The sequence below is a fragment of the Chamaea fasciata genome, unplaced genomic scaffold, assembly GCF_029207755.1.
Source record: "Chamaea fasciata isolate MVZ Bird 193981 ecotype frontalis unplaced genomic scaffold, bChaFas1.0.hap1 SCAF_7, whole genome shotgun sequence".
Taxonomy (NCBI): domain Eukaryota; kingdom Metazoa; phylum Chordata; class Aves; order Passeriformes; family Sylviidae; genus Chamaea; species Chamaea fasciata.
The window spans coordinates 48,050,622-48,070,184 of NW_027094092.1; the positions used below are offsets into that span (position 1 = coordinate 48,050,622).

General features: G+C 39.5%; 1 protein-coding gene across 2 annotated transcripts; it reads right to left on the reverse strand.

Annotated features, from left to right (window-relative positions):
* Positions 1-1,546: 1,546 nt before the first annotated feature.
* LOC136291806 (alpha-1-antiproteinase F-like) lies at positions 1,547-16,844 on the reverse strand. 2 transcript variants are annotated; one of them, XM_066186914.1, is made up of 6 exons: positions 16,704-16,844; positions 16,108-16,172; positions 13,574-14,219; positions 7,094-7,364; positions 4,336-4,483; positions 1,547-3,143 (listed from the first exon to the last, which is right to left on the reverse strand). In XM_066186914.1, exons 3-6 carry the CDS (start codon positions 14,205-14,207, stop codon positions 2,955-2,957), a joined length of 1,242 nt encoding a protein of 413 aa, XP_066043011.1. In that variant the 5' UTR covers positions 14,208-14,219; positions 16,108-16,172; positions 16,704-16,844; the 3' UTR covers positions 1,547-2,954. The 2 variants fall into 2 exon arrangements, with proteins under 2 accessions (XP_066043011.1, XP_066043009.1); XM_066186912.1 differs by having other exon boundaries at positions 16,108-16,175.
* Positions 16,845-19,563: the final 2,719 nt, after the last annotated feature.

The window sequence follows — 19,563 nt, forward strand, 5'->3', positions numbered from 1 at the left end:
AGGGCTAGAGTTGATCTCAAGGGCTGATCTTCCAACATAGAAGATTTTATGTTTATATCACAGTCATGTTTATTATTCAATATTTTGTCATACTTAGAATTACAAATTCTGCAGTTTCGAAAAACCTGAAGTTGAGCTAACTATTCTGCACTTCAGATGCTCACCTGCATCTTTTTGAAAAAATTGAACATCACATTTGTCACTTCTTACTAGTGTGGTATGGAGACAGTTTAACTGTTGCATCAGTGTGGAAAGATTAACATTTTTCTTGAGACAGCTAAGAGCTCTTGCATGCATACTAAACAATCAGGGTAATTTGTTGTTACTTGCTCTTTGACCCTCTGAAGAGTATTCTGTTAGTTCAACTTGGAATAGTGGTTTAGGCTCAGCCACTACAAAGGACACTCATGTACAATGGATTGAGCTTTTCTGTTTTGCCAGTGTCCCCCTGGAACACTTATTTTACACTTTGAACACCTACTGGTCCCTCAGGCTCTTTGAAATTACCTCTTTCAAAAAGAATATATTATTTTGTAGCATGACTTCTGCAAGTTTCTTTCCCTCAGAGTTGTCCTTGTCCTTTCTTATGACAGTTTTAATGTTCTGGGATTGTTCTTTTTGGCAAGGGGGCATTCCCTGAGCTGATAATGACTTCCATTTCTGAAATTTTTCTTCTCAAATCTAGTTTAGTTTTCTGTGTGAATATGCTTTTTTTTTCCTTCTCAAGTTAGGGTTTCTTGGATTTACTACCAAATGCATTGCTGTTCATTATTACAGGAACGCAAGCTGCAAGATCTAGTTATGTCAGAAAACTATCTGGGACCTAGGAAAATCTGCAGTGCCTTTTGATTGATATAGATTACAAATATCTGTAAGAACTTGTAGAAAGTACTCTGTCAAGGTTTGCTATGGATCCAGTGATGTAGGACGGTTTAGAATACCTAATTCTCAGGTTGGGAAACACTAAATTTATTTTTTCTTATTGTCTTGTTTGAATGCCATAGAGATTATTTTTTCTTCACTGATTTTAATTTGGAAGTGGATTCCTCTACAGAAAGCTTCTAAGCAATTTTCTTTTTTCCCTGTCCTAATTTATTAAAACCCAAAAAGGTACGACATGGACGGCCTGTATTTTGTTTATGGAATAACAGGAACTGCAGCTCAAAAATGTGCCAAGATTGATAACAAAGCTATTAGAGGGAGTCAAGAGAGAGCTTTTTAGAAGAGAGATGAGAGACACACAGAACTTATGCGCTTGATTGAGTAGAAGCAGCACACTTTGAAAGGCATTGAAATAAACATCTTAGCATCAATTGAATGTCCAGCCTTCCCAAAAAGTTCTCTGCCTAGCAGAGATAACCTACAATTTATTGCTCAGGCTAAAGGCAGAGGGCTTTCTGAAGCTCATTACTGGCATTACTGTGCCAATCTAATGCATATGAGCAGTAAATTAATAACTATTTGTTGACACTTGTCAAAAAAAAACCAGCTTGAACCACACTCTGTTCTTAACTCTAAATTATAGAAGTAAAATAGCAAAATTAGAAACTTTTTAAGGTCATGTTTATTAATTGTTCTTGTTCTACCATAGTACATTTGTCTGCATATTTCAAGGCTGTACGAAGACTGGTGTAAGTGCTTAATACCTATTAACAGACTAACCCATTTTAGTCAATAATTTACCCCTCCTGCAACCAGAGATCAGATATATGCCAGGAATATGAGCAAAGAAATAAAATAATGATAGATGTTGTAAAAACCGGAAGAAAAAAAACCTAGGAAAGTGAACAAGAAAATAAAATAAACATTTCATTTTGAAAGTGATTATTGTGTCTCTTAATTGTGAAAACAGCTCTTTATAATATTGTGGCTATACTAACCATGAAGCAGATGAGAAAAAGAGTACCAATGTTGTATTACTGGACAGTCTGGGAACAGAAGGGGTTATATCAAGACACATGGCAAGTATGGGGTATGGGTGCTATGGGTAGGGTGCCTGATTCTACAAACAATACTGGAATGGCACTTAGTACCATGGAAAATCTCCCAGGTACAGACAGTAATGGTACAGACACTGGCACCAGGGGGAGATGGCTTATGCTTCCTGCTGCCTGGGGACTTCTAGGAGTTACTTTAGGCACAGGTATAAGCTGGAAGTAGTCTTGTGGCTTCTCTGAGCTGTATATTTGATTCACAATGGTTGGCTCCAGGGTGCCAAAGTGCAGAGATCAGATCTACCTCTTCTTTTCTTAGATCAAATTCTTAGAACCTCTAAAGTTTGCCCTGGAATGAGCCTGAACTATAGATTTCACAGAAACAGTAGGCAGGGTAGCATATATCTGCAGGGGAATAACGTCCCTTCTTTGAGACCCCTTTGCAGCAGCCAAACTGGGACAACAGCTGACAGGCAAGGGTGTAATAGACTCACTGGACAACAATGGTACTATGCAAAGTAATAAGCATGATGCATGTAAAGGTCTATGCTAGTTATGGACTTCATGTTGGTAGGAGAATGGACACAAATAGTAAAGTGAAATAACTTGTTCCTATTTGTCAGTCAACATACAAGAAGTAGGAGAGAAGGCAGCCATGAGGGAAGAAGCAGACATACACAAGCCTCTCCACCCACATGCTCCTCATCTTCCCTGCTAGAAGATGTATCTATGCTGTCAGTATCACACAGGCCTATTTTGTTCCAGAGCTAATGACAGTTCTGCATGAATGCAACCTTCTTTAAAAAAAAAAAAAAAAAAAAAAAAAAAAAAAAAAAAAAAGCAAGGCCCAAACAAATATGCAACTATGACAACTTAAATTGATGAAGAGTCTCATCTACAAAAAACAGTGAACAACATCGATCAAGAGGTGGAGAGCCCCCCTGTAGCCATGCCATACTCATCAGGTCTAATACTTGATTTAAGAGTGGTCATCACCACATACCAAATTTGTACATTAACTTAATCTTTTTTCAGAGGATTCACAATTTTCCCCATGAAGAGTATAGTGTTGTCCATAGCTATGACCATTTGGAAGGGCCTGTCGAAAGTAATGGTGACTGGAACAGACATAGGCACAATTTCCATGCCTGTGGCAGCTGCTGCTTCGGTGCCAGTCTCATCCACCTTTACCACAGCCTTATGAATAGCCTGTGAAGAAACAGAAATTTTACATGTCAAGGGGGTACAAAACTAGTCACCTAAATAAAAATGAGAGTTAAAAGAGCCTGAGGAAGTTACTGGTAAGAAACAAGTGTCAGATGGACAGGTGTGAGTCCACTGCTTGAAGACAGCAAAGTCGGGGTGGGGGGGGGGGTGTGGGTGGAATCAGCAAGCTACATGCAGCACAGCTTTCTAGCCCCAGAGAGGAAAAGTTACTCTCCACTGGAAGGGCATGTCCCCGCTAGTGAAAACATTTGCTTTGTTTCTTTTCTTATTCGTCACATCCACTCATGGAGATCTGTACAGCTAGACCAAATGTTAAGACATTAAGACCATATTAAACTGTGTATTAGAAGTTCATATAGTTGGAGAAATAGCATGCGTATTTGCACAATGAATAGGAATCTGAAATTAATTTTCTTATGTTCCTTCAAGTTTTGGGAAAAAATGGGAGCAAAGATGAAGGGCCAATAATGGAGGGTTAAAATACAGAAACACAAAAATTTGACGTTGCAAAATAAGACACTGGCAGACCTTGATTCACTGATGTCCACTTGAGGTCATGAGGGCAGTTGTTTCCTTTGTTAGACGATTAAGTTTGCCCTGCTTGTCAGCTTTAAACTCTAGGTTTATTGAAGCATGACCTATCTGTAGCTTTTGCCTGAGCCTGGAAGTCATTGTTCAAATGCTTGAAGCCAAATGTTTGTAATAACTGCATTTTCATTTCCCCCCAAACAGTTTAAAAGCAGGCAATGTTTTTCCTCTTCCCTCACCTCCATAAAATACAAGCAGTGATACATTCCACAGCTCCCTACTTGTTCACAAGCAGGCTAAAGAAGGCAGACACAAATAGAAGCAGCCAGTAGTGACTGTAACAACACACTGCAAGAGGGTACCAAGGTGTGGACAGATGATGACTTGGTCATGTCTGTTTCATAAAGTTGCCACATGCAGGTCAAAATAGCTTTCTAGATTAAAAAATTACAGACCTGTAACTTGCTCCAAACCAATTGCTCATACAGTGCTACTAACATGGACAAATGCTCTGTATGCCATCAGCTGCCCTTTCTTGTGGAGCAAACTCTCTTTAGGTGAGTTTTGCACCATGAATAGCTATGCAGAAAGTGATGCAAGTATCAGTAACCATGGGCCCATGAAACAAAAAAACAGTATGACTTACCTGGGAAATTCTGTGCTGGGGCTGCCCAGTGATCCCAGAGAGGTCAGCCTTATCAGTGAATAGATCCATGATGCCCATTTTATATAAGATATCTTTTAGGTTATAGGTCCCATAAAGTGTGAATTTCGGAAGATACAAATTTACTGAGCTGCCAGAAAAGAAGTGGGAGAATACAGTGAAACATTGGATCACCTATCACAGAAAAACATAGAATCATCAGAGAAAAACTGATTTTGCTTTCTCCCTAAAGATATTTTGCCAGCAGCCTCTCTCTAGCTGACATATGAGACGTAAATTTTCTGAAGTTAGTGATCTCTTGTGCAATCTGCTGGAAGCACCTTTACCATGAGTCATTGCTGAGGATGCAGAGAATTCACCTTGTGAAAAAGAGACTCCTTTAGGTGTCTCAAGCTGAGCACAAAAAAAATTCCAACACATTCAAGTTCACTGGTTACTTTTGGGGAAAAAAACCCCTGGCCTTGTGTATTTATCATATAAAACAGGACAGATAAGAGAGAACAGTATCTACTGAAGAAGCAAGACAATATTAAGTAGTGACAGAAGGCATGGCAAAATAAAAGACAAAAGCAAATTTACAGAATATAGTTAGTCAATGGATAATTATTTTTCTGTGTCAAGCCCAGTGTTTGACTTACTCAATTTTAAGTGACTAGATTGCTGCTTTCCATAAATTAAGCAAAGCTCTGTGTTTCTGACTAATTTCTTCCTTGTTTTTCCCCTAAGTATCTTGCAATTGCTTTTCAAAGGAGCCCAACATTTTCAGCTAGAAGCAGCATAATGAGACAGAGGTGAGTTACAGTGCTGACATTAGGTACTATTTTCTGGTGAGAAACCAGGACATCTCTCCAGAACTTTAGGTCAGGGAGATGTGTAGCACTTAATGAAGCTAGCCAAAGAGAAAGTCATCCAGTGGGCAGGTGGGAAGGAAAAGGCCCATACCTCCAGCACTGCACAGCATCTCATGCCAGCTCTGGCTGTATCCAAAAACAAGAGCACTGGTGGGTTCATAACCGGTTGCTGATCTGTTACTTCTCCCTGATTCAAGTCTGTGCTGATTGCTGCCCCAAATGAGGATGCAACTGTCACTGAATCATCTGCCTTACTGTCACCTACAGGCACTCCTTCACAAGCCCCAAATTGCTTCCCATACAGAGGAAAGGGAAAGCCACAGACACACAGTAGCAATGCAACCAGGAAAGGAACAGTGGGATACACTTTCCAGAAGTGAAAGTGATGTTTTCTCTATAGTTCGGCCATTTAAAAGAGCTCAGCTGTCTGTACTTGTGACACTTCAGCAGTATCCTTTTTGTCAGCCACCAAAAATGAAAGATGTCCTTCACAACACTTCTGCCACTAATATGAACAACTGTTTGCAGATAGAGAAGAAGGGACAAATGTAGGTAGCCCACAGCCTTCAAATGATTCCATATAATGCTTTCATTTATTAAGACCTCCCAGAGACTCCAAATAATAGCAGATGCAATCAATTGTTTTAAAGATTAAAGGGAAAAGGAGGAGTTTGTATCATGATTTTGTAGGAGAGAATGGTTATGATAAAAAAGGGGAACAATGGGGAGCATGAAACAAACTTGTCTTTGACCATGATTCTTTTTCATATTATGACATGGAGAGAGGAAATACAAATCCCTCCAATTGTATTTAGCATTGGCATGGTAATTGTAAAGGCAAATCTTTCTTTGGCAAAAATTATACATAATTATCTTGATTCACTATCTTATTTGTCCTATAATCACAAACCCCATAGCTAGTCACAGAAGTTTCAAACTGTGAAGGTGCACAGAGAATTACATAGTTTTTCCTGGGATTTTTTTGTTGGTGGGGTTTTTTTTGTTGTTGCTGTTTGTTTGCTTTGGGGTTTGTTTTTGGTGGGTTTTTTTTCCACATGAAAAAGTTATATCCTTTTGATAATATTTAACAGTGAATCAGAGTTAGGAGTATGAAACCAGTTTTGGGTTCCTGCATTTTGGATGTAATTTCTGTCTTGAGAAGGGACAATCTAAAACATGATTTTCAAATGTATGTGTGAAGGTCACTAACGTGACACATCAAATTTGTGAATGAATACAAGGGCTTGATATTGTAAACATGTTATATCTGTGCTTGTACATGTATTTTCTGAAGGGCTGTTGTCATACATGACACTAAATGTAAGGACTCTATAATTTTTGTAAGCACATAAACTTTCTGCCTTCTAGCCTCAAAGCTACCTTGAATTGAGTGTTTTGCCTAAGTCCTCAGAGAACCTGGATAAGTGGCTCTGCTCTATACCTTTATCATTGAGCTTTGCCCTCACAATTGCTGGATGGAAATTGTTAATTCGGTGTTAACTGTACAATTGTAGTTGATTTTAATAGGCAGAAATTATGAAAGAGACAAGAAAAAAGGCTGAAATGGTAGGAATTTACTTCTAAATTGAAGGCAGAAGACCTCCCTCCAAAAAAATGAGAAGAGTTCTAAGTAAAAACTTGGGCCTATTGAGAGCTGAAGATAGGGAAAAAAATGCAGAAATAGCAAACGTCCTAATCTGTGAGGGTTTTCAGTCCATGCAGTATTAAATGTGAAAACACAAGGACACTAAAGAGCGAGATTCAACTCTGGTCAGGGGACTTCTTCTACTGAGTAAAGTGGAACTAAAAATGACATACTGATTCTGTGTCATACCCCAGCACATTTGTTTCCTTGGCTACTATCTGAACCAAGAACTTCAGAATTTTACCTTTTTGTGACTAATGTCCTCCACCTTGACAAACGTTCACAAGACAGCCTTTTCTCCAGCTTCCTCATTCTTCCTCTATCAGGCAGAATAAAAAATGCTGAAGCACCTCCTTTGTAATCCATTTGCACCACAGTGGAAGACAGCTGCTCATCATAGCCATGCTTGAACAGGCCCATTCCAAACATCATTGGGACTTCAACGGCTTTGTTCCCATTCACAAAAAATTTGCGCATTTTAGTGTATTTTGGATCAAAAGGTTTTTCCCATTCAGCTTGAAATAAAAGAGACAGAGTTACAGGATATTTTGAGGACATGAAACCATAGGACATATTAACATAGGACACATTCTTAGATGACAGAAACTGGCACAGTTGGATCAGCTTCAAAGACAAACCAATTTGCAACAATCACTTGATCTTACTAAATACTCAGAATAATTCAATAGCAACACAAAGTTGGTGGAATGGGATGTAAAAACACTCCTTCAGATCTTACAGCAGACTGCAAAATCCTTCATTTGGATGAGTTATCAAGGGTTCTAACCTGCACTTTTCCTCCATGATAACAGTTTTGAGAAGCCTGTGAAATCCTCATATAATGCAGTCTTTATCTAAGCTCAATAGAAGATCCTTTCATTTTCTTATTCCCAGACCAAAATAGATTTGTAAAGGGTGACATGAGGGATGAATTCTCCAGAGAAATTAATGGATTTGGGTTACTTGCAGAGAGGTGTTGATACCTCACATTAGCTGATGAAGTATATAGTCGTAAAGAACTTAATTTTACCAGAGTGCTGAGTTAAGAAACAAAACAGCAACAGCACAAGCCTTTTCCACTGTCATCTTCACCATATTAAATTTTCAAAAGTTCCTCACTTAGTCATGGTAAAACAAACCATCTACATTGAAACTATGAAAGATTTTTATCCTCAGTGGAAAGGAATTTCAAAGCCAAATTCTAGATACCCACATGTTGTTTCAGAAGCTGAACAAATTGTTAAAAGAGGGGAAATTGTGGAGTTTTGGAAAGGTGCTTTGGTTGCTTTTATTTTAATTTTTAAGTAATCTTGCTGCTCTGTAGTAAATTTTGCCTTCTAGAGCAAAACTAACATTTTATCAAATACAATGGGCAAAAGTAGAGCTGTGTCACTAAGTAAAAGAAGTGGCATCAAGAAAACCATGAAAAGAGATGCCGCGCCTTTTAACTTCTGATTTCTATTTGAACATTGACTACTAGGCAACTTGTTAGAAATGAAGTAATTAACATCTGCTGTTTCCACCATCTGACACAGCCTGCAATACTAAATAGCTTTAGAAAAAGTGAAATGAGGCTTCTTCAGTGCTGTCTTGGTCTCTAAAAGCGTAGACTGACAACTGCAATACTCTGAATATGAAAAGTTGCTAGTTTTATATATGTCATATACTTTTATACACTTCATTAATGGTGACTTCTATCATCAGATATGTAACACACAGGACTTTTACATTATTATGCTTAAGGGGAAAAAAAAATAGCAGAATGAATCACAGAAATATCAATGACACCAGTCCTGAAAAACTTAACCAAGATTTATCTAATGCTCAACTCAGGGAAAGCCGACTGATTTCTAGAAGAACTTTGCATGAAAACTGAGTAGGATGTTAGGACCACTACTCTGGGCTTTAGGAGAGCAAGCTTTGGCCTCTTCAGAGGTCTTCTTGGGATAAAGCCAGGGAGGGAAGGGGGCCCCAAGAAAGCTGATTTGTCAAAACAATCTCATGCAGCACCATAGGCCAGGGGCAGAGTGGCTGAAAAATGGTTCTGTGGAAAAGGACCTGAAGGTGCTGGTGGCAGCAGCTGAACATGAGCTGCATGTGCCCAGGTGGCCAAGAAGGCCAATGACATCCTGGCCTGATCAACAGTAGTGAGGCCACCAGGACAGGGATTTTCCTCCTGTACTCAGCAGTGGTGAGACCACACCTTGAGGTCTGTGTCCAGTTTTGGGCCCCTCAAAGCAACAAAGACATTGAAGTGCTGGAGCACTGAGGGCAACAGAGCTGGGGAAGAGTCTGGAGAGTCATTCATATGATGAGCAGCTGTGGGAGCTGGGGCTTTTAGGCTGGAGAAAAAGAGGCTGTGCGGGGGAACTTCATTGCTCTCTACAACTGCCACAAAGGAGGCGGTAGCCAGGTCAGGCTAAGTCTCTTCTCCCAGGCAACAAGTGATAGGACAAGAAGAAATGGCCTCAAGGTGTTTCAGGGGAGGTTTAGGTTGGACATCAGGAAGAATTTTTTCACTGAAGGGGTTGTCACTGATTTTAACAGGCTGCCCAGGGATATGATAGATTCATGATCACTGGAAATGTTCAAGAAATGACTGGACTTGGTACTTAGTGCAGTTTATTTTACATGGTGGTGTTCAGTCAAAGGTACTCAAAGATATTGGAGGTCTTTTCTAACCTTAATGGTTCTGTGATTCTATTAATATTCAAGAACAACCTCCACCAAGCACAGGAGTGATCCATCCTAACAAAGCAGTCAGGTAAAAATGCCAGCAGACCTGTGTGGATGAACTAGGAGCTCTTTGGTGAACTCAAACACAAACAGTTAACCTACAGAGGGTGGAAGCAAGGACAGGTATATTTTTATACCTGGGAGGTATAAAAACAGATTTTTCTGAGCCGTCAGGGATTAGGTTAGGAAAGTTAAAGGTGTGATAGAATTAAATGTGGCCAGGGACATCGAGGGCAACAAGGGAAGCATCTATAGGTATGACAATGATAAAAGGAAGACTAGGGAAAATGTGAACCACCTGCAGAAGGAAATGGGAAACCTGGTTACCCAGAATGTGGACAAGGCTATTTTTGCCTCAATCTTTACTGAGAGGACATTTTTTTTGCCTCAATCTTTACTGGCAAGTGAAGGGACTGGGAGAATGAAAAACTGTCCACTGTAAAAGAAGATCAGATTCAAGACCATGTGGAGAACCTGAAGGTGAACATGTCCATGGGACCTGCAGAGCCTGAGGGAAATAGATGGAACAGCTAAACCACTATCCATCATATTTAGGATATTATGGTAGTTCAGTGAAATTCCCACTGACTGAAAAAGAGAAGTGAGAGCTCTCATTTTTAAAAAATGAAGAAAAGGAAGAAAAGGAAGAAACTGCCATTCTTTCTCATCACTTTGAGTGGCAAGATATGGAGCAGATCCTCCTAGAAACTATGCTGAAACACATGGAAAATTAGGAAGTGATTGGTTGACAGACAACATGACTTCACTAAGAGGAAACGGTGGTAAAGGAAGAGCAATTGATGTCATCTACCTGGAGCTGTGAAAGCATTTCACACTGTCCTGCATGACATCCTTGACTCTAAACTGGAGAGAGGGGTGTGACAGATGGCCCACTCAGTGGATAAGGAATTGTCTGGATGTTTGCATTGGAAGGCTTGCAGTCAATAGCTTGTTGTCCAAGATGAGATCAGGGATGACCAGTGCTCCTCAGAGGTTGGTATTAGAACCAGCTCTGTTCAAGATCTTTGTTGGTGAAGTGAACAGTGGAATTGAGTGCACCCTCAGCAAGTTTGCCAGTGACACCAAGATGGTGTTGTTCTGTTGATGTGGTGTAAGGAAAGGATGCCCTCCAGAGGAAAGGAATGCCACCCAGATAGAGAGGGTGCAATCCAGAGAGGGTGAGACAGTCTGGAGAGGTGGCCCCATTAGAATATCATGAAGTTCAACAAGGCAAATTGCAAGGTCCTTCATGTGGGTTGGGGCAATCCCAAGCACAAATACAAGCTGGGAAAATAAAGGATTGGGTTGAAAGCAGACCCGAGGAGAAGGACTTGGTCCTGTTGGTTGATAAGAATCTCAACACATCCCAGCGATGCCTTCTTGCAACTTAGAAAGCCAAACTCATGCTGAACTGCATCAAAAAAAGTGTGGCCAGCTCCAATTCTGCTTCACTCTGGCAAGATCCTACCTGGAGTATTGCATTCAGCTCTGGGGTCTCCAATAAAAGACGGATGTGGACCTGTTGGAGTAAGTCCAGATGAGGGCCATGAACATGATCAGAGGGCTGGAGCACCTCTCCTATGAAGCCAGGCTGTGAGAATTGGGGTTGTTCAGCTTGGAAGAGGAGGATCCAGGGAGACCTTAGAGTCCCCTTCCAGTACCTAAAGGGGGCCTATAGAGGGGAAAAGACTTTTTATACAGGCAGAGAGTGATAGGACAAAGGGGAATGACTTTAAACTGAAAGAGGGTAAATTTAAATTTAGATTAGATACAAGGAAGAAATCCTTCACTACGAGAGTGGTGAGGCTGGAATAGAGAAATTTTAGATACCCCACCCCTAGCAGTGATCGAGGCCAGGTTTGACAGTTCTTTGGGAACTCTGGTGTAGTGGAAGCTGCCCCTGCCCATTGCAGAGGGGTTGGAACTAGATGATCATTAAGGTGCCAAGCCATGACTATCAGTTAATTCACAGATTAGACAGAGATGATATTCACCGATACTTTCCTCCTATTTCAAAGGCACTCTTATCCCTGTTCTCACTTCTGTCTTAGGGGGATACCTTCTAGGCACCTTCCTCAAAAGCTTCACTGTGCTCAAGCAGCAAAATAAAATTCAAGGTATTCTTTGTTGTTACAAGCTTGACTAAGTCATGAAAAGGGATTGGTGTAATATGGTGGAATAATATGTCTTGTAGGTCAGAGTCAGGAAAATATTGCCTGACTTTTGTCCTTGAAGAAGGAATTCTGTACTATGCTATACCATGAAAAAAAAAAGTCACCAGTAATGTGCAAGGAAGTTGGTAATGCACAAAAAGAGGACAAGCACCTAAAAGTGTGGACTGGTTATACAGCTAAGTGAGGTTTAGAAATCCTCTCCACATTGATTCCAGCTCTAGCTAATTAACCTACTCTTGATTTCAAGATTAAAAAAATGTTATTATATTACTGGGATTAGTGTTATTCTTTAATCCATTTGCTTTAAAATTCAAGAGCTAAAACTGAAACTCCATCACCTTTAGAGAAGGTAGGAAATATTTGCAGTAGTAAGCTGAACATCTCATTAAAAAAACCCCAACAACCCTTGTTGTTAGAACATGTAGAAGTTAACTGTAATACAAAGTTATGTTAAATACAAGGTTTCTCGGGCTTTTGTCCCCATTGTACTATAAATCCATTGCTCTTTCTTTGAATACCTTTCAGTAAAAGAAAAATCAACAGGTTTTTTGCCTGTTTTGAAAGATGTACCTGATGCTTAATAAAAGTCTAAAGGAAAACATTATTTGAGATAAACTCAAGAAAACTAAGAAACATCAGTCATCTGTATTTCAATTAGCTCCAGTTAGTTGTGGCCAGATCTTCAGACACTAATACAAGGAGCAGAGATGCAGATGGAAAACAAAACAAAACAAAACAGAAATATAGTTCTTAATTATTTTCAGGGGAATCCTCATGTTGGAAAGAGCAAGTATCCAGGTTAACAGTTCTAAAAGGATAGCTTTTTAAAAAAGAATTATTTAATACACCATCTCCATTTCAATTAAATGAGCTTAATGATATTTTTATCAGATAAATGACAAAATATTTTTCTGATTTCAAATGCTTTGCTTTAGCATATAATCAGAAGAGAGATAAAGTTTGAAATAAGGTGCAATATCTGTTATTAGACCACTGATTGAGCGTTACAGCCTTGATCCTCTTCTTCTCATTAGATCAGAAGTCTGAAAATTTCTGGGAAGAACTGAAGACTGTATCTAAGTAAAAATTTATTTAAGAAAACAAGCTTATTGTCAATAGGCTTGTATTTGATACTGGTGGGTCCATCTCTTCACTGGAAAATATTAGAATCCACAAATAAATAAAAAAAAGGTTGAAACCTATGCCTCTAGACACACTAGGACTACAGAGGTGCTATCAGCAGAGTCATAGTTAGCAAAAAAATAAGGAGAACATGAGTGCGAAACTAAAGCCATTGTGGCATGTTTCATTTTGAATCCATAAACAAACACAGTAACAGCAAAAATGTTGCCTAAACATATTTTCTGTTTGATAAGATGCTAAGTTTTCCTTTAATTGCATTCTTTGCATCTAACTCTGCGCTAGCTGAACAAAACAACTCAGCTGGATTGAAATTCAGAGAAATGGATTTCAGCCAAGCTTTTAAGAAAGTGCTTGAATCCCACTAGATTGTATAGGATTAGATGCTTTACTGCCTAGAGATGCCTTCCTCAACATACATTTCACTTAATTTTCTGAAGGAAAGAAGTTTATATATTAAAAGATACGGGAAATTTTGCCATACATTTTGCCAGGAGTTATCAGTGTCAAGTAGAACATAATTTCCAATAGCTTTGTTTATAATTGAATGTAAGTGAGGACCAAAAGGAAAATAAGATGTGAGTCCATCTGCAAAACCATATTGCAAAAAAAAGATGAAGTCCAAGGCTGACCAGAGGAAATAATCTATGGAGTAGAAGAACAAGATATCTTACCGTTAAAATAAATATAGCTAATAAGGAGAATTTCAGTAAGCGGATCTAGGTTATTTACAAGGTCCTTGATTTTTCCATTCGTTCTTCTTGCTACATATTCATTGATCTTTTGCTGGGCTTGATCAGCCTTCTTGAAGTTCATGGGATAAGCTTCTCCTTCATAGAAGTTTCTGAGGTTACTTAAAAATTTTTCTTGTGGCTTCAGTTGATCAAGCACAAACAGAACATTTCCCATATTCAACTGTAACCCCCCATTCCTTCTGTTTACCACTTGCATGAGTTGACGATAACCTTCATGTATGTCACTTTCAGAAATCTGACGAGGGTTAAAGCAAAGGACCCTAAGAATCTGTGTCAGGGTGTCTGATCTGGCACCCAGAGTCAGCATTGCAAAGGCTGTAGAGATGCTCAAGGGAGAGAAGAAAACATTCCCATTGTTTTCACGAGAAGAAATCTCTTTGTAGAAACAACATGCAAATTGACAAACACTGTTCCTTACACTCTGCCATGGCATGTTTCGGTTTTCTTGTGCTCTTTGGTTCTGGTTTCTTACCCCTTGTTGATAAGACTCATAGCAATAACTGTTGGAATGGATTCCAACAAGTAAAAGACACAGGAAAAGCAATTTCTTCATATTTCTGTGATTCTGTAATAGAAGAAAAATTACATTTGGCTTACAAATCCTTTCACCTTGCGTTTAGCAATAAATCAAACCCTTCGCTATACAGAGTTAGCTTAGCACCAGTGACTCCGAGATGTTTGAATTGAGGGAAACAAGCTTTCTATTTCAAGAAAGCAAACTCTGGAAAATTACTCAACCTACTGAAGAGGTTATGAAATAATAAAAATTAAAGTCAGAGAGGGATGAGGTAATTCCAAAGACGCCCTCATTAAAGTTAAGCTACAATTCATTTTAAACTGGGTTTTTTTCCAATATTCTCTTTTCCATGTGGCTTTAATTGATGAAAGAGTCAAAAGTACAGGTTTACTGTAGAGTAAAGAAAGCAAGGGAGACAGTCAAGACTAATCAGTTAAATTTTGAAATTTAACTGATGAAAAATCAAAGCATAAGAAAGGCACAATACACCTCTTTTGTGAAAATTAAAACACACTTTTTTGGATGGGCTGCATGTAAGCCCATATGCAGGCACCTATGAGGAAGCGAATACACTTGTTAATAAGGAAGTGATGAGCATTTATGGTGATTTCATAGAGCTTGAACAGTTAAGCACAACTAAAAGAAAAAAAACCAACTTCTACAAAATTAAGCAAAGAAAGAAATAGCAATTAGGATGTTATGAAGACCCTGGGAATACAGTCCTGCTTATAAAGAAAGCAAAAATGAGTATGTACATAGAGCAAAAAAAGGAAAAAAGTGTGCCTGCTGCATGCAAAGGCATGCTCAGCCCAGTGACCGAATCAAATCACCTAAAAACAAAATTTTTTTAAAAAAGAAATAAATAGAGAAGCTCTAGAACAATCACTGTCTTTATCATCAGAAAGATAGAAAAGGGTGATTTGGCAGAGAAGTCTGCAATGGTTGAAAGTGAAGATGAGTAAGTGAATTTTGGAGGAACAAAGACACTAAAAAATACAGATGGAACAGGAAAGCCTTATCCAGAGCAGCTTGGAAACCATTCATTCCACATCTATGGCAATACTTTTATCTCTAGAAGATAATACTGTATCACAATTGGTTCAATAACTTCTGTCAGAAGAAAGAAGTAAAGATGTGGAATATCTGGAAATCAAAAACACTCCCCTGTGGTATGTGATCATTTGACCTTCAGAACATTATATAAAACAAAGTTGTCTCTAGGAGAAAAATATAAAAGATTTTTGACTTGCACTAAGAAATGCAACCTCTGCCTTGTAAAAGCTCTGAAACCCTATCAGTTCCCACCATGATCCCACATTTGTGTTCTCCATTTTCCATCATTTTGTTTCTCCAAAACCCAGTGAACTCAGAATGCTGATCTCAGCTTTATTAATAGATGCTCTTAATATTCCTTAATTCACACTCTGAATATCATGGTCATAGAAATACCACTGTCACTAGGAAGGGCCTGAACCCCATGACAAACCACTTTCAGATAGTGCACTTTCATATCTTGAACACATTCAAGCTTTGATTTGTTTGTGACTTGTCCCACCATCACTCTATTTCTTTTAGCCACAGTTTCTTTTTTTTATGCTCTCTAGATGCTTTAGAGAGCAATCCTTAAGTGCTTTAGGATTTAATTTAATTTCATGCCCTACATTTGTTATTATCATCAATTTACTTAATTTAAAACACCTAGAAATGCAGTTTTCCTAAGGAAAGTCATGCCGTATGAATGTGCCAATCTCACAGAGGACTTATCTTTTCTATTTAAAGAAACCTAAAATCATAATTAAACAATACAAGAAGCTTTAAGCCAAAACTTGAATATTAACATAAAATTTTCTCAATTGATTATTCAAAAATTTTTGCCCTGAATATAATTTTTGACAATTTTTTCACATTAAAAAAAAGCCCCTAAAACATTACTTACAGTGAATTCAAAAGGGTCCTGTTGTATTCACCAGGTCTGCACGAGTCCTTCCTCTGTTGTTTATGCTGCTGAACACAAAGCAGGGTATCCTCTAGTAAAGGTTAAGATCATCTAAGGGCTGTGACTCACACATTATAATTTTAGAGATTAGTATGATGTCGAAACTAGTTTTACTGGACACTTAACTTTACTGAATATGTTTCACATGTGACTTCTTATTATTCATGACTAACTGATCACTCTGGTTAGATTCAAACCCATTTTCCTCAAACGGAACCTACTGTTTCTTAACACCAAACATTCATACACATCTCAGTTCCCTGAATCTACTATTTTATGAACAAGTCACCCGAAGTAGTCGCTACAGAGAAATATTTTGAACATAATTTGCATAATTTCCAGAAATTCCAATAGCATTCCTGCCACTAAGGCAGGAGGACAAGGTTTGATGCACCAGGACAGTCTGAATTTTTGTGATCTACCCTGCTTTGTCTCCTGTGTATCCATGGCTGGGATTGATTGTCTCCAATGATTCTAGTAGGTGCAGGGCTTAAAACACTGTTGTGCCGCACTAGCAAATGCTGTCAGATGCGTACCTGGCTGTCCACTCCCAGATGGGGAATCCACTGGCAGCAAGAGCTGTGATACTGGCTCCTGGGTCACTTTTATGGCTCGGTGCCCAGAGAAGAGGAATGTGGCTGGGATGCCATTGAATGCAGGTGATTGCAGTTACAAGCATGGCCTGGGGACAGGGGGTGGAAGCTGAGGAACATGGGTGTTAAATAGAGCAAGTCGTTAGATCAGCTTACTATCTTGTGATCTGGGATGTGGGGAGCAATCCCCTCTGATCATGTGCCAAGTTCAGCTGGGTCAGATCAGACAGATTGGTATCCTGTGCTCAGCTTTACTCCTGGGTGCAGAACAACCAAAACATCATGGAAGGGAACTCTGGGGACCACACACTTCAAACCCTTGCTCAAACCAGGTCATATGCACTGAGTTGCTCCGGATGGTGTCCTGCTGGGTTTTGACTCCCTCAGCAATGGAGACTCCACAAGCTCTCTGGGCAATTTCTCTATTGCAGTTTTTGGCAACACCGACACTAAAACAGGCTAACATGTTTTCTCCACATTTAAATGCAGGGAAACCTCTTGTATTTTAATTTGTGCTCATTGCCTCTTGTCACTAGATGCCACTGAGCAGAGGCTATCCCTGTCTCTACTTGTCTTATCAAAAATTGGGTGATTATACATTGTTGGGACTTACATAGGTTTTTTTTCTCTGGGCTAAACATTACTAGCCTATAGTCTTTTAGCCTCTCCTCATATGTCAGATGCTGCAATTCTGCAATGACAATTCTGGCATTTGAAGGGAGTCATTCTGGTGTGTCCATGTCCTCCTTGCACTGTGGAGCCCTGCAATGGTTGCAGGTCTCCAGATGTGTATAGCACTGATTAGTAGAGAGAAAAGATTTCTTGCAGTGACCTTCTGGCAATGCTCTTCTTAATGCAGCACAAGTACATGGAATTACAAACTCATAGAATAATGGAATGGTTTGAATTGGAGGGGACCTCAAAGATCATCTAGTTCCAAGCCCCCTGCCATGGGCATGGACACCTTCTACTAGGTCAGGTTGGTCAAAGCCCCATCCAACCTCATGTTGAACACTTTCAGGGATGGGGCACCCTGATGTCTGACCAGATTCATAGTGAAGAATTCTTGCTTATCTCTAACCTAAATCTATTGTCTTTCTGTTTAAAGCCTTGTCTTATCTCCACAAGTCGTTCTAAAAAGCCCCTCTACAGCTCTCCTGTATGTATCCTTTTAGGTAATAGAAGGCCACAATAAGGTCACCATGTTCAGCCTTCTCCAGGCTGAACAACACCAACTCTTCCAGCCTGTCTTTGCAGGAGAGATGTCTATGCCCTCTGATCATATTTGTGGACAGGTTCTTTTCTGGACAGATCCACGTCCTTCTTATGTTGGGGACCCCATACCTCGTTTCAGCGCTCCAGGTGGGGTCACACCAGAGGGAAGAAGAGGGGCAAAATCCCCTTCCTCACCCTATGGGCCACGCTGCTTTAGATGCAGCCCAGGACACGTTTGGTTTTCTGGGCTGTGAGTGTACATTGCCAGGTCGTGTCCAACCTCTCATTCACTAGCACCCCCAAGTCCTTCTCAGGAGGGCTGCTCTGGTCTGTTCATCCCCAGCCTGTGTTCATACTGGGGGTTTCCTGATCCAGATGCAGCCCCTTGCACTTGGTCTTGTTAAACTTCATGAGGTTCCCATGGCCCACTGCTCAAGCTTGTCCTGGTCCCCATGGATGACATCCATCTTTCAGGCATGGCAACCGCACCACTCAGCTTGGTGGTGTTGTCTGCATTTCCTGCAAGAACTTACTGCTGGCACCTGGCCTACCAGGAGCCTCTGATCCTCATGCACAGTGTCTCACTTTCTAAAGCTAGGGTAATATTTTCTCTCATTTTCCCTTCAAAATGCAACCATATCCGGGGGGGACCAACCCATACTTCACACAAATAGAGTGCTGATCTCAATGCTGTTTCTAAGGACAATTGAAATACTAACCACAACAATAATTCAGTAATATTTTCTGTGAGGCAAAGATATAACCAGTGAAAGTTGTTGATGATTATGACCTATCAAGAGACTCAACAGATTTCAGAAAACCCCTGAAACAAGTTGCTTATGGGGTAAAACTAGAGAAACTGGCAGCTTTGATGCAGGATACTGGACTCACGTATAGTGTATTCTTCACACACACCTCAAGGAGTACTTGAGATACTATTTTCACTGCTTCTTGTATAAATAAGAGCCAAGAACCTTGCTTAGAGCTGGCTTTTAATAATGGGCCGCAGTTTTCATGGTATATAAAAACTGATTTCTGATGAAGGAAGGAAGCCCAATTAAATACAGACGCCATGCTAATGACAAGGTGACGGACAAATGACTAAGATAGATTTGAACACACCTAGGCCACACCTCAGGACAATTGCAGAAGAAAGCCTGCTGCTGAACATGGGAAAGCTGCCCTAGGATTGGAAAGAAAGAAGAAAAAATCAATATAGTTTCAATTTCAATTAATAATGTGAATCTCTGGACATTATTATTAAAGAAAGTTCAAATTTTTCTTTCATATGTTTCCAGTGTCAAGCCATGACAGAAAAAAAGGTAAAGGAAAGGGTAACAGGTCTAGACCCAGCTGTATAATATCTGTATTTGATGAAAAATCTTCAACAACCATAAATTGTTTTTTATCATAATTATTATCAGAATATTGATTTACAAATAGTTTAGCCATTTTGCTGAGTTTTGAAGATTGGGTTATTTCAGAGTGATATGTTGAAGATATGATACTGAGAATGAACAGGGAATTTTCTCACTTACACTGACGGGGACTTTTCTAAAGGTTCCACAGCTTTTACACTGCTAGCACT

What these genes read in the sequence shown, in the direction of transcription:
- LOC136291806 (XM_066186914.1), bottom strand. Translation starts at nt 14,207, where the DNA reads ATGAAGAAATTGCTTTTCCTGTGTCTTTTACTTGTTGGAATCCATTCC. An exon ending in TAGCTATATTTATTTTAACG is followed by an intron (nt 7,365 to 13,573) that starts GTAAGATATCTT and finishes TTTTATTTCAAG; the next exon opens with CTGAATGGGAAAAACCTTTT. An exon ending in AGGACATTAGTCACAAAAAG is followed by an intron (nt 4,484 to 7,093) that starts GTAAAATTCTGA and finishes CTTTTCTGGCAG; the next exon opens with CTCAGTAAATTTGTATCTTC.